Source organism: Lichenostomus cassidix, chromosome 3 (assembly GCF_008360975.1).
Source record: "Lichenostomus cassidix isolate B80296 chromosome 3, HeHo_3.0, whole genome shotgun sequence".
Classification (NCBI taxonomy): domain Eukaryota; kingdom Metazoa; phylum Chordata; class Aves; order Passeriformes; family Meliphagidae; genus Lichenostomus; species Lichenostomus cassidix.
Genome location: NC_139483.1, coordinates 10,667,641 through 10,692,029, shown reverse-complemented (window position 1 = coordinate 10,692,029; position 24,389 = coordinate 10,667,641). Strand labels below are relative to the sequence as shown.

General features: G+C 50.0%; 1 protein-coding gene across 9 annotated transcripts in view; it reads right to left on the bottom strand.

The window, feature by feature from the left end:
- SLC8A1 (solute carrier family 8 member A1) overlaps positions 1-24,389 on the bottom strand; it is a 118,099-nt gene that overhangs the window by 80,248 nt on the left and 13,462 nt on the right. For 8 of the 9 annotated variants that reach the window (XM_085054400.1, XM_085054405.1, XM_085054404.1 and 5 more), the window contains 2 exons: positions 23,488-23,592; positions 9,565-11,400 (listed from right to left, as the gene is read on the bottom strand). In XM_085054400.1, the coding sequence (XP_084910526.1) occupies positions 9,565-11,393 (1,829 nt within the window). In that variant the 5' untranslated portion in view covers positions 11,394-11,400; positions 23,488-23,592. Of the gene's footprint in view, positions 1-9,564; positions 11,401-21,131; positions 21,513-23,487; positions 23,593-24,389 lie in introns of those variants that run through there. The other variant, XM_085054403.1, reaches the window with a different exon arrangement.

Sequence of the window (24,389 nt, the reverse complement as noted above, 5' to 3'; positions counted from 1 at the left end):
AGAGAGCACAGGGATGGTCAACCTCCTCTTGAGTATCTTCAGGATGGCTTCTGTCTCATTCATTGCAAGAGCACAGTGGGTGTTGTGAGCTCAGATTTGGCTGCCAGGTCATAATGGCACCCTCTGATTTGGTTGTTCCCCTCCCACTTGAATTTGTGTTTATGACTATTCTTCCATGAGCACTTTACAGCGTCTTGCTCCTGTTCAGGCTAATTCACATCTCTCTAAATCCCCATCCTACCTTTGATAACGCTTTCAGACTCTATTATCTTTCTATCTACAAGCTAAAACACCAATTTTCTCTTTCCCATGCCCAACAAGCTCCATTTCAGGACAAGCACCTACTGAACATCTTTTCACCCCCATCCAGTGACACATTTCTCTTTCCAGACAGATTAGACCCCATCACCCCAGTGGCCCATTTAGCCAGGGCTTGCTTGTGACAGTGCTAAACAAGACAACATTAAAAGCCCTTCTGAAGCTCAGTGATATGACGACACTGCTTCTCCCTTACCCAAAAGGCTGGCATAAAAGGAAATTAGGTTGGCTTGATAAGATTTGTTCTTGACAAATATATGCTGGCTGTTATTCATCTCCTTGTTATCTTTGAGGTACTTACAAATAACGCGTTGATTTATTCTAGGTTCTTTTAGGTACAAAAGCAGACCTAATCTGGCTGAGCTGCTTTTGAAGGCAGCTCCTGAGCTTGCCTGCACATGTCACCTATTGCCCAGGAAACCTTCCAGAGGCACTGCAAAGAGCCCCCCATGCATTCCCCTTACAGCACGAGGCTAGATTTCAGTATGCCTTCTGGTCTGAGGACAGCCAGGCTGTGTCATCTCTGTCCTGCACCTGCAGGCCTCCTGAATGCAGACATCCACAGAGGGACCTCCTTCCCGATAGAATCTGTTGTTCAGCTCCCTTCCCCTTCTTCCTCTGCATTGCTAAGGCATGAATGTCCAGAATATCTCCTTCCCATCTAATTCTTGTCCAGTTCATGCTCGGGCTGATTCTTACCCAGCCCTCCCACACTTCTCTGTTACAATCGTTCCTTCTAAACTGACCCATTTTCAGATTTTTTTGTGAGTCTTTCTGAGTTCCAGGTCACTGGAGAGCTCATGAGTCAGGCAGATCTCCTGCTACACTTCCCTCCTTATTCCCAGGATGATTTGTGCCTGGGGCATTGATACTGACTATGTTTACATTATTTTTACCCCGTGTAGTGGTGATACCTTATTCCCCTATGTCCTGTCACATACCCAGTTGCTAAGGAGGAAGATAAATTTCAATAACCAAACCTAAAGTATGAATGGAAATCTACTGAACCAAGCAAATACTTGGCTCCTGTGCAGACTCTGGTGCCAGGTAAAACCTGCTCCCTACCTGCCTGAGCCAAAGTAACAGGTTTTGTTTCAGATCAAGCCTCCTCTTCTCAATGAAACCAGGGCGTCTCTCCCCAGCTCGCTGCAGCTCGATTCATTCCAGACTCCCTGCAGAACTGGCTTTTTTTCCTGCCTTATCCGCTGTGACAGGGCTGTGAATTTCTGTGAGAGCTGTGCAGTGTGAGGACAGCAGAGCCTGGGCTGCACAGTGGCATTGCTGAGAGCAAGGGGAGGGCTGTGGCCGAGGACACACAGCTCCTTGGAGCACAATGTCCACAGTCTCCAGACAGGAGTGCTGCCTGCCCTTATCCAAAGGCATGCCAGAATAAGGCATCTGTCACAGCACTGGATGCATGGGGGAGGTTTTGGGGCAGAGGATGGCAGAGCCAAGGCCACATGAGCAGCACAGCAATGGGAGGCAAGAGCCAGGGAGAAGGGCAGGGAGAGGGGAGGCTGAAAGCCTGCTTGGGCAGTTTTGGGGGCTGCTGAGTGTGCTCATGGATCCATAGATTTCTGCTGCAAACTGTTTGCAATAACACACGTATAACTAATTTAGTCTTTAGGATTATGTGTACTGACAAATTAAACCAGGAGCATGCAAGCACATCTCAAAATTAGTTTCTTACTAGGAAACAAGCAACCAAGTTTGGAAAAGAACTCTGGGCAAATCAATCCTTTTTTGTCTTTTTGTCCTTCCTATGTCCCAGCCAGCGAGACAACAGCTTTGCCACCTGGTGACAGTGCATCTGGCCCTTGGGACAAGGGTCTCTGCAGGGTGTACTGAGTTTGTGGCTGAATTAGAGCCATATTGCATGACCCAAAATGGCACAGTGTGAGACCACCACACACCAGTGTTTCAACAGGAGCAAATAACCAGAGGAATCACTCAAGCCCTCCAAAGCAGCTTCCTGATAATAAAGCCATAAAATTTAAACCACCTCTAGAAAAATTCTGAGGTAGTATCTCTGCACTGGACTCCACTCAGTTGGGCCCCATCCCTGTCCTCAGCCAGCTGCACTCAGGGGACCTTTCCCTGGAAAGGGCTTTGCTCTGATGGGGCAGGCATATGCCATCAGCTCCATTTCTCTCCTGCCAGCACCCAATTCACAGGGATCCAGCCATGCCCCCATTCTTTGTTATTGCTTTGTTTCTCACTGCCAGACACATTTGATTGTTACTTTGATTGTGTAGGAAGCAGTCCAGACATTATGGAAATGGAACCATATAGGGACTGGGCAGAGGAGGCTCATGCTGGTCACCCTCTTACTTACACAGCAGTGGGAATATTTTCTCTCTTACACTAAGATATTTTTAAAACAGAGAATGCTGTTACTATTTGTTGTCACCCAGGATCCAGCATTGCCATTCTTGGAAACCAGCGCAGTGCCTCTAATGTCATTGTCAGAAACTTTTATTAGTAGAGTTTTTGATATCTCCCAAGATGTCCTCAGGCTAACTGGCATTTCTGACTTGGAGAGCACTGACCTTAACTCCGGCCATGCTCTCACCAGGGCAAACACTGTGGCTGTGAAAGGCTGTTCAGCAAAGCTCCTCATCTAGGAGTACTGAGAAAACACAGGTGGCTCAGCAAGGCCAGACTGTGAAGGTTAAGCTAAAACAGTTACCCTGTGGTGCTGGAGAAGAGGAGAAGGAGCAGAGACAAGGGATAGGGTAGGTGACTTTCCCTTTGCATGTCCTTGCTAGTGGACACATGATTTCATCCCTGATGTGAGCAGAGCCAGTGGAGACACACAGAAGGCAGATCCAGACATGGAAGACTGTGCATCTGACAAGGGCAGGGTGACATCACACCCCCCTGTGAGCAGAGAGCTGGCTGATGGCACTCATTCGCCTGCAGCATGTGGGATGATGCCTCCAGGCTCAGCCTCTCCCTCTGAGGAGGGTCTGCTTCTGACTCAGCCTGCCAGGTCCAGCTTCTCCTCCCTGTTTGGCTTTGGATGGCAGCAGATGTTTCTCTGCCCATCTGTCCAGATGCTTGGATGCCGGCTGTGGTCAGCTGTCTGCTTTTTGTTCTGCCACTCTCATTTGGAGCCCATGGATTCAGCCCTGCTGCTGGAAGAATACCGAGTGCCATCCACTGAGTTCAAACTCAAGGGCAAAGTGTCAGAGGAAAGAAGTTTACTCCCAAGGCAAATGCACAACTTGAACTCCACTTGCACTGGGATCTAATGAATTACCTCTCCCTGCTCACACAGCAATGGATCACATAAGCACAGCTGGGAGAGGGATGGATGCCTGCTCTGTTGTAAAAACCTGCTGCTGCCAATGCTGCTCCCAGTGGTGCTTGAGCACATGCCATTGAAAGAAAGGTCTGCAAAGGGGGATAGGACTTCTCCTACCCTCTGTTCTTATGTCCCCATCAGGGAGCTGCGGAGCAGCATTTCACTCCAAGACAACTTTCCCATGCCAGCAAGCTTTGCTAGGGCTGTTGTTTTAATTTCTCAAAACAAGCCTAGATCCTGCATTTTGTGAATCACTACAATGCATTTAATAGGTAGCCTTTTCATAAAGGAGCACAGCGGATGTGTACACAGGCCCTGATGAAGCTAATAACTACCTCTCAATGGCTTTCAGGGAGTTATTACATATTTAAGATCCAAGCTCCCTTAATCAACCACAGAGATGCAGCTGGCAGCAGTAAATTGCCAACAACAGTTCATTACAAATAAGGAAACATTGGTTTTTCAAGGACAAAAACTGTGTCAGTTCTTCAGCTAACTCTTGTCCTCACCCTTCTCCCCCCGCCACTCACCCCCAGTGATGTGCTGGCACAACTTGCTTCGTCCAATAACACAACTCCACTGCCTAATCCCCTCCACAGGGGACATCGTGCAATCAAGTTCCTGGATTTCCTGACTTATTTGGGCAAACAGCACAGTCTGCATCCCATGCTCACCCTCCCCAAGGAAAAGCTGTCCTCCACGAGCAGGATTTGTCCCACACCACCACGATGACGTGCCACAGGAGCAGATGAAGCCATGGGACGCTTGGAGACACAACTGCAAGTTTGCCCTTCAGGGACTTGAGACCTGACATGGCATTGGGAATGAGTTTTTCAGTCCATGCCATGGCCTGGGCACTGCACAAAGGGGAAGGTCTGTGGACAGCACATGACTGTATTTCCTTGTCTCCTAAGAGAAATGTGGTTGACCATGCAGCTGAGGCAAGAGCACAGCAGTTTGAGAGAGATGCCCATGCCTGGGAGATATTAAGGCCAATATTTTAGGAGCATTCAGGAAAGACTGAACACTGTTTGAATGAAGAGGAGAAAAAGAAAAGACAGCTGACCCTGTTAGAGCTGTATCTTCCCCTCTGAAGAGGGACAACCAGCTTTTGGCCTTCCAGAACCAAAGCAATGATACATTTCAGGCCCAGGGAACTTCTCCTCCTCAAAACTCCCCTGAAAGGGTAAAGAGACCCCCATCCATACCCCAGCACGGTGCCACAGCCAGGACCACCTCCTGTAAGATGGAGCTGTACTGGTTGGACCAGGAGCACTGGGTGCTTTGCCAAGGATCCAAGCCCTAGATCCAGCTGGCCATATCTGTACTGCCTGCAAATCCCTCTGGGCCAGGCAAGACTTCCAGTGGTGAGGGGAGAATACTCAGCAAACCCCACGCTGGGCTCTGGAAGCAGGCCAGAGAAGAGTTTAATCTTTTTTTGGTCTACTTTGATATCTCACACTGTGCTGCCAGACATTAACCCTGTGCAAGCTGAGGCTGATGAGTGAGGGGATGGGCATTGGCCCAGCTGAACTAAGTGGGACCACAAAGAGGAAGAGAATGTGCTTGACAATGAAACCTGAAAAAGGGAGTTTGTTTGCTTCCCCTTCAGCCTGGCTCTGAGCAGTCTCTCTGCCACATCAGAAGACACCCTGCTCTTCAACTGCATCCTCCTGCAAGGCTGCTCATGCTGGAGGCTTTATTTTTTTCCTCTGAAGTTGCAGGCCACAGATGAAAAACTGAGACAGAGGGGTTCCAGGGCTGAGTCAGGATATTATTTTTGCTGTTTCTTTAGAAATTCCTGACCCAACTTCTTTTTGGGAAAGAAAAGGGGCGCTTAAAAAAGCAGTACCACTTGGTTCCCCTCCTGCCACAATCTATATTTATTGACCCTGACATTTTTAAAGGGCTCTTGGGAGGGAGCTTATGTGGTTTCTGGGGACACTTCCCCAGAAAAAAAACCCAAAAATCCAGAGGATGTAGCTGATGTTTGTGTCTCTGTTAGTATTTGGCTCCTAAATTTATGCTTCCAGAGAAATGACCAAACTGACTTGGACAAGTCAAATTCAGTGGGCTGAGTATCACTTCCTAAATCTGCAGCAAACGTGTTTTATAAAACCAACTAAACTGCATATTATGAACAGCAAGATGATTTGACATAAGGTTTTCCAAGCATTCACAGGTGTGACTGTGTAAGTGAAACACAAGTTTAGTTGGTTGTCCATATAATTGTATGTACAGCCTTCCTCACTGACATTAATGCAGTAAAGTCTTTTCTTTTGGGGTGTGTGTGCAGACACCTGGAGCACAGATTGTAATAGATCCCTAGTTGCAATGTTATCTCTAGAAAAATTTATGCTTTTTGAACATGAAAGAACACTGTTTTCATACAGCTTTGCAGTCCCATCTGGAAGAGGTGCCTCTCCTGATGCTTTGAGACACAAGGCAGAAGACCTTACGGGATATCAGCTGAGGGAAGGATTGCTTCCTCTTTTAATATAGGAAGCTGGACTTCTTTTGAATTATTTAGCATTCAGTCAGGAGATAAAAATGCACTGGCTGGATGAACTAGTGACCTCTTCTATGATCACCATAGCTGTAGTAGACGGGGGGGCAGGAAGAGCCTACAACTGCACATCTCCCTGTTCTCATCCAGAAAGCTTAAATCATTAATGGAGATGCAGGGCAAGGCTGGAGTCACCTTGTTGAGGATGGCTCCAGAGGGAAGGCTCTCTAAAACTTAAAATCACAGCACCTACACCAATGTCTCAGAGCCCCAGGTACCTGTGCAGCATCACTGAGACTGACCTTGCTGAGACCCCAGTCAGACATCTTTTCCCACACAGCTTGGAACAATTTGTCATGCAAACCCCATTTAAATTCTGTTTCTTTTGCTTGCTGACGTGAATCCATTGAACACACAAGCTGTGCTTCATGGGCAAGAAGCAGGAAAGCATCACTCCAAGAGGCAGTGCTGTGATAAAACATTCCACAGGAGGACCAACATCTTCCCCGTTACACATCTCTTTTGGTAGCATCAGAATGAGATGTTTGTTTAAATGCACAAGAGCAGCATGGCTTCGGCAGTTAAACTGCTGTTCCGTGCACTCTGGGAAGGGGGGAACATCAACAGATTGCAAAATGGGAAAGTCTCTCTGGACACAGCAAACAAACAACATATTACGTAATCAGGCCTTTTGGGAACCAGAGGAAGGTCTCCAGAAGATCAGGGCCCTCCCAGCACTTTCTAATTTTACTGGGACTTACCAGCAAGCCAGCCCTCTAATAACAGAGGTTTGTGCATGCTTTCCTTTCATCTTCATGTCTCCCTGTACTGCCCTACCTTTGTTATTACTGCCCCAGAAAAACACATCTTACTCACTTTTATCAAGCTGATTCATACAGACTTGAATGGCAGAACTGAGGAGGCACTAAAGACCTTTAGAAAGGGTAGCAAAGACATTTCTTGGCCACCAGAGCATGGGAAAACCTGAAATTTTAGAACTTTATTGAGTCCAGTGTGCTAGGGAATTGCACCATTCTACATAGCTTAGCTGAAGTACAGCGCTATCAAGCAATGACAGAGCCAAAAGTCTTTAGCTCTATAATCCACATATTGTGCTAGTATATCTTCTTTATTGGAGCAAATTCTTCCAAAGGAGGATGCCTGTAAGCAGCAGCTCAGCTTCAGGAATACTCTGTCTCTGTGCTGCAGGGTTGTCCTAAACCTGTGCCTAGGCTAAACATGGACCTGCAGGAAATCTTCTGCCAGTCAGATTGTACCACCCAGCACCTGAACATGGACTGTAGCAGCCAACTTTTGGATTAATACCTACTGCCTCTCAGGCACACAAATAGATTGGAACATCTGGTTTCATTCTGAATGTGTCCTCTCCCACCTGGATGGAGAATGCCCCTTGGTCAACACCTGGCCCTGCAGTCACCACGTCCTTACACCCACTCCTCATCTGTGCCAGGCTGTGCACTCTTCCCATTGTACCATGGCTCACTGTGATTCCTGGGAGAGACAATTTAAAGGCAACAGAGGTACAATGGCACCTGCACAGGAAAAGCACTCTCAGGTTTCTAAGAAAGCTGCTTTCCCCTGTTTCTCGCTTGCTGGTAAGAAGATGGAGGAGGAGGCTTGCGGCCCTGGTGAGGGCACACCAGCACAGCTCCAACAGGATGTGGTCAGCTCACTCCCTTGGCTACTGGGCTGTTGGCAAAAGTCAGCAGTGAACAGCTCAGAGGAGGGAAGGCCACCAGCAGAGGCAGCAGGGCCAGGCAGAACACCTCACCTCATCACAGCCTGAGCAGCAAGAGGCAGCACAGACACAGGTCTTGGATGAAGGACAGCACAGAGATCCTGGCCACAGTGATGGTTGCAAGGCAAGGGGTAGTCCAAACCCCTCTGAGCACCATTGCAGAGCCTGTGGCTGTGTGTTTGGCCTGCCACGTAAACATGTCACATCCCATGGAGCTTGGAGCAAACATCTAACTGCCACTAGCTCAGTTTTGCTAGTGCTGAGTAACCTCAGCATAAAAAGTAAAGAGCCTTTGGGAGATATCCTTATAGCCTAGCTCGTTGCATCTCTGCAGACAACTCCCTGCTTCTCCCAAAATGATAAAAAAAATTCAAATAACTGCATTCCTCTCTGCTACCTTTATCATTCAGGAGCCAGGAACCATGTGCTCTTGACCCTTGTGTGAGCAACATGCACGTTCTGGCCTCCAGATTGCTAGAGCTGCGAAGTTTTTGCTCAGTTTTTCCTGGGAAGTCAAAATCCCAGCTGGTATAAATCCTGTCTGAGAACCACAAATCACCTTCTCCTGCCACCACTCCACCAGTTCAAGGAGTTTTATGAAGAAATTTCATTCTCCCTGTGCACACACAGCAGACACAGGTGACAGAGGGAACACAAGGACCACTCTGGGCACTCACCATGGTTTGCCTCAGCTCCTGGGAGAGCAGTAGTACAATGTATACCACCCAAGCCAAAATTTAGCTCTCCCTTGACACAGCAGTGCCCTGTATCTGTTACTTAAGTTCTATGCAGTGGTTTTGTGCTGCAAAACTTAGTCCCTGTTGGCTGCAAACACAGAATTCACTGTAGGAAGAACCTGGGTCTGGAACAACACAGCTCCCAATCCTTACTCCTTCCAGAGCACCAGCTGGGCAAGGAAATGTCTCCATGACATACCCAAGGATGGATGTTTTCTACCATGATTTACTGAGCAAATTTATGTTCTCTACATAATGTAATAAGGCTACGGCACTAATAATTTCTCCACCAAATAGCAACACTCAGGAGTAACATCCAACAGCTTTCAGCCTCCTTTTTTACTTGCAAGCAGCTGAATGTGGCTGCAGTTGCATTCTAACCATGATGCTTCCCTGCATGATAACACTTTTTCAAGAAATGTATTGGACAATGACCCAGGCCTGCAGCCTTTAAAACAGGAGGAGGTGAAGCAACCTTCATCAAAGCCCTGAGCAAGCATCAGGAGGACAGGCTGTGGCCCAGTACCGGATGATCTGAGCCTCGACAGGAAAGAGGAAGCAGGCACCACAATTCACACATTCAGGGTAAGCCCTTTGCAGGAAATGCCTTGTGCCTGTGTGGTCACGGCCACCTCAGTTTTGCTTCCCTGCTCCACTGCTGAGGCTCTAGAGATCTGCTCAGCACATGGGTATGGCTCCCAGATCAGTTCCACCTCCCTGTTGCTGGAAAGCTGCAGTGTCCCTGACCAGGCATCACTCTCCAATCTGCTGGCAAGGCAGGGACGCAGCATTTCAGGCTCCCCAGAGCACCTAAGGCCATTCATGGCTTATTGCAATGCACTGGTACACAAACACCTCCAGTGCAGCTCTGGGAGCTAAGTGCATTCCCCTTCAGGAGAAACAGAGACTGTAAGAAACAAATAAAACCTTGACTTACACTATCTCATCATTCTGGAACTCCAGCTCGCCGCAGGTGTCTTCAAAGTCCTCTCCTCCACCTTTGGCCGTGCCTTCAATGGTTTTGTAGGGCACAATAACATTTCCTCGTGCTCCAGAGGTTCGCAACACTTTCACTTCCATGGTTCCTACGCTTTCGCTGATGTGTGTCACTGGCTCCTCGAAGGTGAAGATGCCAGCGTGGTCATCGTCAAAAATGGTGACGGTGGCAGTAGACGGTGATCCCAAGCAGGCAATTGTTGAGACACGGCTGGCCTCCAGAACACCCTCATCTGAGGCCTCGGTGCTCACACGGACGTTGCTCAGATGGACCAGGAAATTCTCATCCTCCTCAAAGATGTCGTCATCAATTATGCCAACACGGATTTCCTTCTGGGTCTCTCCGGGCTTGAACACCACTGTCCCTTCAGTGAACTCGTAGTCAGAGCCAGCGTTGGCCGTCCCGTCCTCCGTCCGGAAGTCGACGTACACCGTGTTGGTCAGGTCTCCTCCCCGGCGGACGATGGTCAGGGCCACGGTGCCGCAGTTCTCCAAGCACTGGTAGGTGCCCTGCTCGAAGTAGAGCTTGCTGACGGGGTCGTTTTCTGTCACCTCGCTGTTGACCTCGTGCATGCTGACGGCTTTGCGGGCCTGGTCTGCAGCGTGTCTCTTCAGGATGTTGCCGGCGCCGGTCATGAGCCGAGTGGCCTGGATGCGGTAAAAGGCTCTGCTCTTCTGCTGCTGGCTCAGGACCTGGTAGTTGGCCAACTCAATGAGCTGTTCAATTTCCTTGTCAGGGTGCTTTTGTTTCAGCTCCTTCAGGATCCGAGCCATTTCCCTCCTGGCTTCCTCGTCATCCTGGTCTTTCTCGTCCACCTCCAACACCAGTGTCCCATCCAAAAAGTTCTCCACGTGAGAATTAGCAACCTTTCCATCCATCTCGATGTCAGCCTTGGAGGAGGGCCGGTCACCCTCGTGCTCGATGATCATCCCTCTCTGCTTGCCAGCTCGGTATTTCTTGTAGACGTACTTGTAAAACAAAAGCCTCCTGTCAGCTATCCAGGCAAACACCACGCAGATGGGGAAGAAGAAGAAGGTGAGCAAGCCTTCCCAAACCTCCACAATCCCAGGAGAAGACACAGACAAAATAATGTAAAGCCAAGTGTAGGCAAAGATGCTCCAGGCCGCTGTAACAAAAAACACTCGCAAGTGCTTGATCTTCCTTATCTCTCCGTCGGGCACCACGTACACGCAGATGGCGATGATGACAAACATATTAAAGGCAGCGCTCCCCACGATCGTGCTCGGCCCCAAGTCCCCCGCCGTGAAGCCGTGGCCACACACCTCAATGACAGACAGCAGGATCTCCGGAGCAGACGAGCCCAAGGCCATCAGCGTGAGGTTGGAAACAGTCTCGTTCCAGATCCTCACTGTGGTTTTGCTGGTCTCGCCGTTGGGCTTCTTGATGGTTATTTCCCGCTCTTGGGATGTAATGACTTCGATGGAGGACATGAAGCGGTCGGCTATGATGGATACTCCCAGGAACATGTACACCATTGCTACAAAATACACCGTTGCCCTAGCGATTTTGTCCCCAAACGAGGGGTCTTGGGGTTCCCATATGGGTAAAATCACCCCCTTTTTGCAGATGTAGGAGCCAGCGCACTCCTCAGTGTCGTTGGCAGGCAGTTCACTGGGGCTCTCGGCATGTGTGCCCTCTGCATGGAAGAGCAGCACCAGGACAATGCTCAGGAGAGGGAAGCTCACTGGGAAGGCGCGTGGGTGAATTACTCGCAACATGGCCGCTTCCACCAGGCAGGTCACAAACATCCTCAACCTGAGGAGGCAAAAAGGAAAGATGCATTGAGTGAGGCCAACCAGAGATGACAGATTTTCCTCTCCAAATATATAATCAAGTAATCCTGTTACTCCAGAAGATCCAGCTGATGAGCCCATTTTGTTATGGTTACTGATGTTTTCCATCAGTAAAAAATCCTCTAGTTCAGTCATCTGCACCAGGATGGATTCAGATGCTACCAGTGAGCTAGCACCTACCCTCTCTAGCTACCATGATGTTTCTTTCTCTTTGTTGAAAACCTATTTGTTCAATTGCATTTTCTTGTTCCTCTAATCTAATTAAAGCCCATCGTTCTGCTTCACAGCTGGCAGAAGAGTTTCCCATTTCAAAATTACAGTGTGCTCACTCACTGGAATTCAGGGTAAGAGCAGGAGAGGACAGGGAAACTTGCTATCCTCTCATCATGTTTAAAAAATATTTTAATGCTTGCCATTTTAAACCACTGTCAGCTATGCATTCCCCAGCTTTTCCATGCTCAGAGTCCTCCCAAGCATCTACTCCACATCAGAAATCTGCACAAAGTGAGCTTGAGCCCTGGCAAAACCTTACTCTTAACAGCAACTTGGTCATAAGGTGCACCAGAAGGGCAGCCTGTAATTAATGATCTTGGAGCCATTCCTTCCACAGTGCATCACTTTGCACCTTCCCAAAACTGGAAAGAGCCCCATATGCATCGAAGCCTGGCTCTCTTGGCATCCTTCTAGAGGAAACATGTCCCTGTGCTCTTTTCCCACTAGGTCAGCTTTGACGGCTTCCCCTTCAAGGGCCTTTCTCACTCCATTTACAACATCAGTCATCAGGCATGACAGCCGTACTTGCCCTTGTCCTGCCTCAGGATTTTCCAGCAATGTAGAGGAGCTGTTAAAGAGGTTTGCAGTTAGTTAACAGTGCATAAAGCGACAGAACAGATGCCTTTAAGTACAAAGAGATGCTTAGCGAAAAAACCTGAGCATGCTCAGTGTTGCATTCTCAAATTTACTAGCCAATAAAAGCCAGATCCCTAGTTATTAAAGCTGTATTTTCTCCTCAAGGAGAACCTTTGCTATACCATGCTTCTCCAATCCAAGTTAATTTAATCAGATGGTACTTAAAAATGTCTCTATGAAGACAGGAAAATGAGCACGTCAATACCTTGACTTCACTGGGAAATAAAAAAAGCTGAGCTGATTTTACTCATAAAAGCCCCACACCCCTGAAAGAAAAAGAAAAAGCTCAGCCATGAGTGGTTTTAACTCCTCGCAAGGGCAGGGGCATATCATGCAGGGACAGGGCTGTGTGCAAGGGAACAACTGCCTGGAGGAAGCAATGACTACCATCCCTCACCCCTGTTATGGGATGGAATCCACAAGGAGACACTGTAATGGTGGATCAAAGCCCTCTGCTCTGTTTGCTTTTATTTACAGATGCTCTAGTAGGATTATCGGTCTGGAAGAATAATACTGAGAATTTACCAAGACAGTTTTACATAAATGGCATTTTCTCACCAGGAGCTGTTGGTCTGCCTCCAATCCCCCCACTCCCTGGCATTGTAATTAGGAAAAGAAAAAGATACACAGTGGAGGATGTGAACAAGTCAGAGAGCTGGGTGATAAGACCAGATAAATTGAACAAGAAAAAGCAAGTCTCTTGTAGGCAGATAGATTTAAAAGAAACTTGTTTGCATTGGAAATCCTGCTAATGCTACAATAAATCTCTTACTGCCAGACTCATTACCCTCTAATCACAGTCCCTGGGTACCTTCTGCTTCCCCAAACGCGAGCTGTAGCCACTGCTTACTAGCCCAAAGTGAAAAAACCCACAAACATGATGTTTGTAAGGAGGAGCACCTTGTTGCAGGCCGTTCAGTGGCTGGCTAAGCTGAAACAGATGTGCATTCACGGTCATTGAAATCCAGCTGAAGCATGAATTAGTCACCCAACATCTGTACTCCTGTGTTTCACACTGCTCCAAACCAAGTCATGGAGACATTTGATAAAGGGGCTGTCAAAACACTGGCTGACTTGGTACCTACTCTGTTTATCCCAGATAGCTCCTATGTGTAGTTTTGTTTCCTTTTTAAATATGTAGGCTTAAAAAAGCTCATTGGGGACATAAAATTTCACTCAGTTGCATGATTCTTCACCCTCTCCTTGTAAAGGGTAGTTTCTTCAGAAAACTCAAGAGCATCCACCTGTCCTTGTTCAGTTAATTTTTCTCCCTGTGGCAAGTCATATCCCTGCACATGTACAATTATTCAGAGCAATCAGGCATTGTGAAATCCCCTTGGCAAGAAGGGAAAACAGATGGTTCTAGAAAAAATATTATGCTTTGGGTCACTGATTTAGGTCATGAAGAATAGGAGAGTCCCATCACACTTTGGACCAACTCTCCAGCCTTTAAAAGATTTGGGTACTAGAAGTCTCATTCACAAAAAAATACACCCACAAAATAAAATAATTAAGTAGTTTCAACTTTATTTACCATGTTTTCCCCTTTCAAACATTCTAATAAAAGCTGGTTTTGGTTTTGGTTTGTTTGTTTGTTTGTCTATTTTAAAGCAAGTCTCATACTATGTTAAACAGGAGGAAAAAAGGCCTAGAGGCTTGCATCTGAGCAATCCATATTTCTGGCATTCCCAACCAGCACGCCATGTACAAACAATATTTTTCCCTCAGATGTCAGGAGGTAAGAAATGTGGAGCTTTTCTGAAGAGGGATAAGAAATGGCTGGAGCTTTGGAAGAGACACCCACCAACCATGCCAATGTGCCTCCTTTGAGCAGCAGCATCCCTCAATTCTGTTGTACTTTCTCCAGCATTTTGTGGTGTAATCATCAAGCAAGATCCACACACCATGACCAGCTTTCCTACTTAAACCAATTTACAGTGAGGCTCAAGGAATTATGAAGGACTAGGAAATGCTTAGCCACAACATGCTAATTACACACATGCAGACAGAGCCTAACACTCAAAATATCTCTGAGAAGCACCTGCTATTAAATCATCAGCATTTCTTTATTTGTACAATCCAAAATAAACAGCTTGGTCCCCAGAGATCCTCTTACTCTGCATTTTCCTATGGTCTTGGCTCATGGTCAGCACACTGTGGCATAGTGTAGAAATATTCCCAGAAAAATAATTTCCAGCATTCTGTAAGGAGAAGCAAGGCTACCTGAAGAGCAGCCCTCCCTCCAAACCAAACTTTGTTAGCTTTTCATTAAGGTGTCTCAATTGCATTTCCCATCCTGGCCATCAACAATAAAAGCAAGTGCAGCAGCTGATGCACAGCATGTCAGGCTGGCAGTCCCAGCAAACCCTGCCTGCCACGGTGCTCGTGGCTTTGGTGGCACTGCCCCAGTGCCTCTGGGGTTACAGGGATGGTGGCAGCACCGGGCAGGGGGGCAGGCTGCTCTCAGGCTCGGTGCTGGCCATGTGTGTGTGGTGAAAAATCCCAAAGCACCATGCCAGGCCAGCACAGCCCTGCCCATAAGCACCACCTGATACCCAGGGACAGCACCCTGAGCCCTTCTTGCCACTGCAGGAGGGGAACTGTCCTGGTGCTGCTGCTGGAGAGCTAAAACTAACCAGGAGAGAGAGCCCAACCTGGGTTCTCCTGGAGCTGCACTGAGCCCCTTTCCCTTCTCAGACAAGGTCCACAGGGGTGCCAGCAGGTGTTTTTGCACAGTCAGGGATGGAAGCCTGTGAGAGGCTGCATAACAAGCTCAGTTTAGATGGAATTCCTGGCCAAGGGTTGTCAGTCCAGCCTTTATTCCAGCCCTTGGTGTTGTGAAACACCAGGAGGGCAGTTGCTGCCCACAGCAGAGCTGGGAGGGTTGCAGAGATATTTGCCTCCCTGCTGGACATGGGAGCTCTGGGTTTTACAAATTGGTAGGAGAGAGCTCCTGCTGCCAGCTCATGCTCCTGCCCCCCAGCTCAGGAGCTGCCAGATGGGGAGGAAACAGCCTTTTAGACTCTGCTCTGATCTTTCCCTGGCAGCATCGATCCTTCAGGCTGCCTGGTTGCTGCATGTAAAGCGAGCATGAAAGCTGCTCTGCATTTAAACAAAGAATGGCTTTTCCTTTGCAGCAGCCTCCCAAAAGTCCTCTCCATCGGGGCACTTCAGCCTTGAAATATCCACTCTAAGATCCTCTCTGTTATTCTCCTAAGGCTTTGTATCACTCACAGGTCTATGACATTTGCACCACACCAGAAGCATCATTATTTTTAAGACCACTGAAAAAACACTGCTGGTCCAGACACTTTAATTACAGAAGGACTGGGCAAGGAAGGAAATGGCCTGGGCTCACGAGGAACGAGTAGACAACCAAAGAAAGGCCACGAGGCTTTTCCCTGTGGAAATTTTCCCCAGCATCCAGCAGAAAACCTGTACAGAGCAGCTGTAGCACAGCAGTGTTCACACCATTACAGCCACCGCCGGTGCTACCCAACGGTGCCAACCCCACTGCGACATCAGCTTCAGAATGAACATCATCACCGTGAATTTACTGCCAGCTTGGATGGGAGAAAGTGTCCCCACAGCGGTGTCACCGCCTGCAGGAGGGTGGAGCAGCACCCTCTCTCCACAGGGTGCTTGGTGGCTTGCTGGGGACCAGTCGGAAGTTTGCTCTCCACACGAGGGTGGCTGCTTTTTGACACAATGTGGAAACACAGCCAGGAGCATGTTGCAACACCACGGGGATTCCCAAATAGTCTCTTTCCACCCTACAGTCAGAGCTAGACAAGAGAGGACCTTTTCCTAGTGAGAGTGAACTAGGGAGAGACAGGAAGGCAGCTCAAGCTATGCTTTGCTGATGTCACAGGCTGGAGAAAGATGGTCTCCCTTCAGCCAGAGGGGCCAAAAAGTGACAAAGAAGCAGCTGGTGGTCACTGCAAGGCATAGCCAGCCTGCAAGCTAGAGAAAGAGAGGCTCAAGGCAGCTCAGCTGCTCCCTTCCCTGCCAGTGTCCCTGGGGAAAAGACAGCAAGCCTCAAAAAGGCAGACTTTCTCCTACCCCACAGTCAAACCTGAAGTCCCCAAGTTGCAGCACCCCCTCCCCTGTTTCTCTTGCAGGAGAAGAAGAATCTACTGGAAGCAATGACCAGCCTTCCCGGGAGAAAGCAGTGCATTCCTTGCCTCCACACATGGGACTGACAGCCATGGCCCCATCTCCTGAGGAACAGTAAACTTCTCCTCTACTGCTGACCCTGCCTGGCCATGCTCAACCCTGTACACCTGTGCCTCCCTGAAATCAGCAGGGATCCCTGAAATCCCTCCACAGCAGACAGCTTGGGCAAAGCCTGTACTGGGAAAAGACGAGACTGTGGGGAAAGAAAGAAGTCCAAACAAACTGTCTGGTCTCTGACCATCACAGGTCCAGCTGCTCGCAGCCAAGGGACACAAAACAGATGCCAACAGCCCTGCGAGGAGTGCAGGGTGCTTGGAGATCTGTCTGGGCAGCCACAGGCTCTGCTGGCTTTGCTTCTGCTCTTGGTGCTGACCGTGGCACAGCTTTGGTAAAACTGAGCTCCTGACAGCTGTGAGATTTACCTGTGAGAGCAGGAAAAAGGACCCTTCTGCCGCACTGGCTGTACATCCAGACCGTGGAGGAGAGCCGCTAAGTCCAAAGACTGTGTTGCCACTCAGGGCTGCATAGCGTGACGGCACTTTAAATGCTGCTTGGAAAACCTTTGGCTCACTTCCCTACTCCGGCTCTGCCTGGCTCCTGCTCCCTTTCACCCAGCTCTGCCACTCCAAAACAGGCACAGCCTGTTGGCATCCCCTATCCATGACCCCGTAGATCTCCACATCAGGAAAATGATTTCCAGGCCATCAGCATCCTGATTGCATCAGTACGAAAAAACATCAAAACCTTTCCAAATATAGTCAGAGGCACAAGCCCTCCATGAAGCCAATCAAGTAAAACACACATCAGGCCACCCTGGTTTCTGTAAAGGACATTAAAAAGTAAGAATAATTATCAGTCTGCAACTGCTTTTTCCAAGTATCCTATCTCTTCAATGAAACGTCCAATCTCCTCCCACAATTTCCCCAGCAACTTTCCAAAATAAACAGATAAATAGAGAAAATAAAACATCCCTGATATAAAATTTCAACCACATTGGATAAATTTGGGGGCAGCTTGCAGAGAATAAGCTTGGAACTGTTTGTCAGGGAGATTATAGTCTTGCTTTTCACGCATGGAGACCAAGTGTCAAGTTGTCCCTTTCTCCCACGACTCAAGATCTCAGCAAGGAATATGCCAGGAAATAAGAAGCAAGGGGGAAATGCTATATTTCTCTGGGACTGGTTTGGGCGTTTTTTTGTTTGTTTGTTTTTTATACACCTCTCTTCTTACTCGCTGCTGTCTTCAGACCATTTCTCTATCCCTAACACCTGCCTTTGGTCACTCCTTTATCAAGGAGCATCAGGCTGCTTTCCTGTGATTCCTCCTGGATTGCTGATGCCTCTCTCTCTGCCTGTGCATCTCCCTTGCTGATTTAAGCACAGTCTGCCCGATCTCAACGAGCTGGTCCCGAGGCTGCCAGGCTGACAGACTCCCTGTGCGATCTCAGGGCAGCCCTGTATCTCCCTGTGCTCCACGTCTCTGTGTAAAATTGGAAGAGCATCTCCTGTGAGTGCTGGGAGAGTAAAACACTGTTAATAAGCCTGAGGCTCTTGGGCAGCCTGGGGAGGAAGTATCTGCCCAGAGATGCCTCAAAGGGAGCAGAAGGGAGGAATTAACAGGCCTCTTGCTTTCCGCTATGCCTGTGTCTGCTCTTCCCTCTGGGACTATTTTTGCACTGGGTTTGTAGCTCTGTGTGGGTCTTCTGTGCTCCCCTGGGTTCTGCAGGAACAGAAAGCCACGAGGGAGAAGAGATAAATCCCCAGCCCCAGCTCCCTGTGACCATCCAGGGATGAAGAGGTAGGAGACATCCATGGGGATGGGTGTGGGAAAAGGCTCATGCAAATGCAGGTTGCTGACCTGGGCAATTCAGGCAGGGTGCTAGGCAGGAGCTGGGCAGGTTGGGCTGGGCTGGGGGCTCACCCTGCCATGCTCCAGCATCCGCTGCTCCTGGCTGGGGAAGGGTGGTAGCATCTCCCAGCAGAGCCACATCCAGAGGCACAGCTCTGGCACGGCTGACTCTAGAGGGAGCTGGATGCTAGTGCCGAGCAGATGGCCAGCTTTTAGACCCCCAGACCTCAGGCAAGGGATTCCAAGCCCAGGCGTGTGCCAGGCCTTCTTTACCTATCTCAAACACAAGGTTAACTACCCCTTCCTTCTCCTCAGACTCCCCCGCCTTCTCTGTCTCCTCAGGAGCTCTTTGCAGCACCAAATCTCACTTCTATTTGTAGCCAGGTTTCCTTAGGAAGCCAGGCACATGAAATCACAGTTTCCATGTCTGTCTGTCTGTTCACATCGCTCCCCACCTCTTTCCAATTTCAGTTAAAATCACCAGAGGGATAGAGATAACAGAAAAAGCCAAGTTCCTACAAGGTTCCTGAAAACAGCTGGGGAGATACCACTCACACCCTTGGCAAGGGAAAGCTGGGTCAGGGAGCTCAGCCCATAGTGGATGCCAGAGTATGAAGAGCATAGCAGCCTGCAGCAGACCCAGGTGCAGCCAAGATTTGCACCAATTTCCAGGAGCTGGGAGCATGTGCAGATCCCAGCACTCTGAGCTTGGACAGAGCTCCATGTTGCTCCCCGTGCCAGTGGCAAGGAGAGCCACTATCACTTGTGGTGTCTATGACCAACCTGTTGGTTGGTTGGTTGTCCAGTGATGCTTGGATTGTGCAGGGCACTGGGCTTTATGACAGGATCTAAGTTTCATTATCATGCTGGAGAACAGGGGCTTTTCCCCAGTGAGCCATCAGGACTGTATCCCCTCAAAGCCACAGCAGAAACCCAAATTCTGTCCTAGTTGTAACACCAGAAAATCACAACGCTGAAAGCCCTGAGTATATCAGGATACTACACAAGGCAGAGAAGTGGCTGTGCCTATACAACATCATTTAAGGGGCTGTAGAGACTCCCAAGAGCAAGGACATCAACCAAAGTTTACACCATGTCATGTGCAGCAGTGCCAGGAGAGAAGATGAGGTGCAGCCAGGGCAGCTACAGGACAGCAAATATTTAAGTCTCGAGAGCAATTCACAGCCAACTGATTACAAAAACCTTAGTGGAAGTGGGGGAGACAGAAGCAAGCAAAGTTTCATCAGGTTAGAACTGTGCTTCTCTGTGTTGGCATTCAGGGATACTGGACGTAAAGAGTACATCCCACCTCCTCAGGTATCCTGAATCCAAACCCTGGAAGAGAGGAAACTTTGACCAGTGTGGCTCCCCAGCACTGACTTAGGAGTTGTTTACCACAGCAGAGCTGGTGGGGTGTAAGAGGAGTCAGACAGCTTTTCTGGGGAGTTTTGGAGGGGGTTCCTGACTTGGTGGGCAGGTTATGGTCCTAGAAATTCTACATTATGTCCCTTTTTGGACTAAATGTGCTGGTCAAGGGGAAAAGCTGCTATTGGAGAACCAATCAGAAGGAAAAGGGGAGAAAGAAACAGCTAATCGATGCTCCCAAGGGATCACAAATGCCTTGCTTTGATGATAGCCACATCCCCAGCCAAAGCCACATAGCACAGCTCTTTCTTTCCTGGATGCCACCATCACATCAATATGCAAGTGTCCCAGCTTCCCTTTTCTAAAGAAAAGTGCACCCCTTCTCTTTGTGATGGCGACAAAAAGCACATGAATTCCTAGGCAGGTGCCAGGGGAACACACAGAGAACCCCAGCTTCTCTCAGCCTTCATTCCCATTGCCTGACTTGGGGATTTCCAACATCTGGGACTGGAGGAATGAACAGGTTCCTGCACAGCGCAAGCGAAAAGGAGCCCTGAAAGCACACACTCGCACCCACACGCCCGTGACCTTGTGATTTTACTACAGCTTTCATTTTCAGACTCCAGTCCTCCCTAGTGCTTGCTGCATTTCTGCAACATTTTGGCAGTTCGCTCTCGCCTTGGAGACAGAGCAGAGCGTGGAGTTGTTTTGCACGGCTCGGCGGGGAGGGAAGCAACAAGGCTGTGAATAAAGAATTAAACTCAAGATGACGGAAGAGCCCCAGCCATGCTTCCACCTAGACAAAGCCTACGTGATGAGCGCTGCTTAATGCCAGCCCTGAATAACGCACGCTGCTCGAGACGAAAATGGGAATTTCAGCGTGGCTGCAGGTGCCTCCGAGCACTCACCTCGGGAAGCGTCTGAAGGCAGGGAAAGCAGCCCTGCCCGGAGGCACGCACAGCCCCGCCAGGCGGAGGCACCGCACCCCGCCGCGCACGGGGGGATGTGCCCGAAAGCCCCCCGGGGAAGGAGATTTGCCTCAGCCCCCTGCCCGACCCCACCTGCCCGGCAATGCCCGGCTCTCGGGCTAAGGGGGAAAGCGTCCCCCGCCGCGGCCGCGCCTCCCGTCGCGACATGTCGCGATTGGCCGGCGGGGGAGGGGGGCGAGCCCCTTCGCCTGCCCAGAGGTGCGGCGGCTGGGTTGTACAAATCATTCCCGGGCGTGTGTGTGTGAGAGAGAGAGAGCATCCCACCCCCGCCTCCCCATCGGCTCCCCCACGGCTCCGGGTCCCCCATGCCGCTCCCCCCGCAGTCTCCCCCGGCTCGGATCCCGCTGTAGGCAGCAGCGTGGGGCTGGGCAGGCTCGGGGCGGGGGCCGCTCGGTCGCGGTCCTACCTGGCGGGCGGCAGGAGCGGGCGGCGCCGGGGCGGCTCAGCAGCGGCGGGGCATCGCGGCGGGGCGGGCGGCGGAGCCCCGGTGCGCGGCTGCGGCGCGGCGGCGGGCGGGAGGGAGGGAGAGAGAGAGAGATAGAGAGAGAGAGAGAGAGAGAGGGAGGGAGGGAGGGAGAAGGGAGGGAGGAAGGAAGGGAGGGATGGAGGGATGGATGGAGGGAGCGCGCGCGCACACACAGCACACACACGCGCGCCCCGGGGATGCGCTCAGCCGGCCCGCCCCGCAGGCTGCCTCCCCTCCCTCCGCATCCCTCCGCCGCGATGCGATGCCGTCCGTCCTCCTGGGGAGCAGCTCCAGCCCTCCTCTCCTCGTCCTCCCGCTGCTGGAAATATTTCCCGGATTCCTCCCCGGATCGAGGGACTTTGAAAGGCAGGGCTGGTTGCGGACCCACCCCCAGCAGCCCTGCCCTCCTTGCTTGGGGCACTCCCCGGCCCTGCCCTGCCTGCCCCTAGCCCTCCCTGCCCGCCCTGCCCCGGACAGTCCCCATCCGTGCCCTGCCTGCCACCAGCCCAGCCCACCCTGGCCGGTCAGCTCCTGCCCGCATCTCCCCGGGCGACCTGCAGCCTGCCAGGGCGATCCTGAGCCCGTTTGCACCCTTCAGGGAGAGTGAGAGGGATGAATGGAGGGAGAGAGCCCTGGGAAAGACGGAGAGAAGGGAAAGGTGTGTGTGAGATTATGTGTGTCCAAGGAGTGCCTTGCTGTGCCTGTGCCCCACAGTGTTGCCCATGGCAGCTGTGGGGAGGCAAGAGGTCAGGAGCAGTCCAAGGGGCCCTGGGCGGAGGTTCTCTCCCCTCTCACATCCTCAAAGTTGTGGCTTTTGCAGGAAGCAGCAGGGGACATGGGGTGAGAGGCAAAGGAGCATGTGGGTCAGCTAGGACCCTCCTGGGAAGTGCTCTCACGTCTGGCAATTCAGTGAGCTCCTGAACCCACAGATCTGTCCCTACAGCAGGGTCATCGCGCTCGGGGAGGTCCTGCAGGAAGGCAGCAGCCTGGCGCAGAAGGACTTGCTGCACCTCGGGCTGACCAAAGTGTCCTTCCTGTGGGCAATTCCCCTTTCACCATGCCTGAATGACTCCTCCACCCTTCGCTGGCTCCAGCAAGGAGCAGATGAACCCATTGTCCCACCCTCCAGGCAAAACTCTGTGACTTTAGGAACTTAAAATAGGACCAGAGCTAATAACTCACAGACTGGTGTGCAAGAACCCAGCGACCTTGACGAGCCCTCTGTGCCCAAATCCTCAGGTACAACAAGAACTTTGGAGACATTGTTTTAACCCCTGCACCCTCTTACATCTTCTCTCTCTTATCTTGTCAGCTGTGCCTGTAATTTTGGTCCCCACTGGCAAGACAGCAACCCAGAATTTTACCTTTGGATTTCATCTGTGCTTTTCCTACTTGCTTTAAAAAAAATATATTTTTGGAAGATTTTTGCACCACTATGTCTTTCAGCTGAGATGGAAAACTGAATTTCTCTGTTCAACATGAGGTGTAAGACATGGACAATGTCACAAAACTCCTTTTTAAAGTACTTTGTGATGAGCTGGCCAACCAACAAACCAGCTACTTGTAATTAGTGTTTCAGAAGTTGTGGATATTATTTAGTTTTGTTCTCACTTTAAGACCTCATTGCCTACATATATGGAATGAAAGGATTTTCCATATGAGAATTTGGTTTTGAAAAAACTGTGATTTTGTGTCCAATAGCTAAGTCTGATTTTCTGCCTCACCTCTTTTGATTTAAAACTCTTTAGAGAAGGCATAAGCATGCATCTGGCCCTGTGTGGTACTTTGATGGTGCTCAATTCTCCCAGCAGGGCCATTGATATAAAATGAGCACAGTTGAATGTGTACAGCATGCACAGTGCTGTGCTGAGCTCAGGAGCTGGGCAGAGCAGTGGATGTGTATCAGTGGCATTTGGTCTGGCAGTAACTGCAGGATGCAAGGCACAGCACAAACTGGCATGGCAAATGGATAGTTTGAGCAGGAAAAATTGGCAAAGGGATAGTGTGAGCGGGAAAACTTGGCATGGTTGCAGCAAACACAATCCCTGCTGGTTCGCCCTGCACCCTGAAATCCAATCACTGCATCAGTAAGCAGTGGAACTCACATTTTAGTCACGGAGTTCTCCCTAAAACTCCCCAATTCCCTCAGCAGTGTTGCTGACCTACTTCCCAGCTCTTTCATTGAATACAGTACCCAGCTCCTCTGGATCACCACGACATAAACTGTGCTAAGGGGCATCCACTGGTGAGCTGCCCTCCAGAGAGCCAGGCACGCCCACAGTTCCTCCCAGCTCACCTCTCTCAGCAGCTTGCAGTGCAGGTTCCCGTCTCCCAGTGCCTCCTGCTGAGACCTTCAGAAAGGCTGCTTCAGCTGTAGGATTTTTGTGACATTCCAGGGCAGCTGAAGAAAACAAGAGTTTGTCAGTGCTCGTGGTGATATACATTAGTCCACAAAACCTTTGTATCCCCCAGCCTTAATGGCTCTGGGACAGAAAAGATGAAGTAGCACTATCCCACCTGAACATGAGAGCAGCTTTCATCTGTCTGCTTGAAAAGTGAGTGGTTAGGAAGAAGATGAGGCTGGGAGGCTTGGAGAAGATGTGCCTCTCTCTCCAGTCCCTCACATACCCCTTTTCAGGCACATTTAGACCTTCATTTCTTATAGCCTCCAAGAGAAAGGTGGAGCTGGGCTCTGAAGGAGTGGAAGTCAGGGAGTAGGAGAGACAGTGAACCCAGTTGCTGAGAGGAGATGCTGTGCTCCAGAACTGCTCCCCACTGCAGTGGCCATGGTTCACACTGCTTTTTCTCAGCCAAGCTAGCTGAAGTGGTGGTTGTGACAGAATGGAGCTCTGCATGGGCTGTGAACTCTGCTGGGCAAGCTGAGCAAATGCTCCTGTGCTCTGCCTGATGCTCTAGGCAAAAACGCAACAAGACTGCTCATGTGCTGACACAGCAAGTTTTGTCACGGTGTGGGCACAGCCATGCTTCAACATTCCAGACTGCAGCCTGGACTGTGCTGGGAGAGGCAGCAGTTTGCTACCTTTACCTCCCTGTCACTCCTTGCAGTCATGCAAGTGAACACCTACCACTGCACCCATGCTTACAACCACTAATTACTCGTCTCAAAATCATGGAGATTCTCATGCCAACACTAGCAAATGGTTCATTCATTCCCTCAGTCATTCATGCCCACCCACA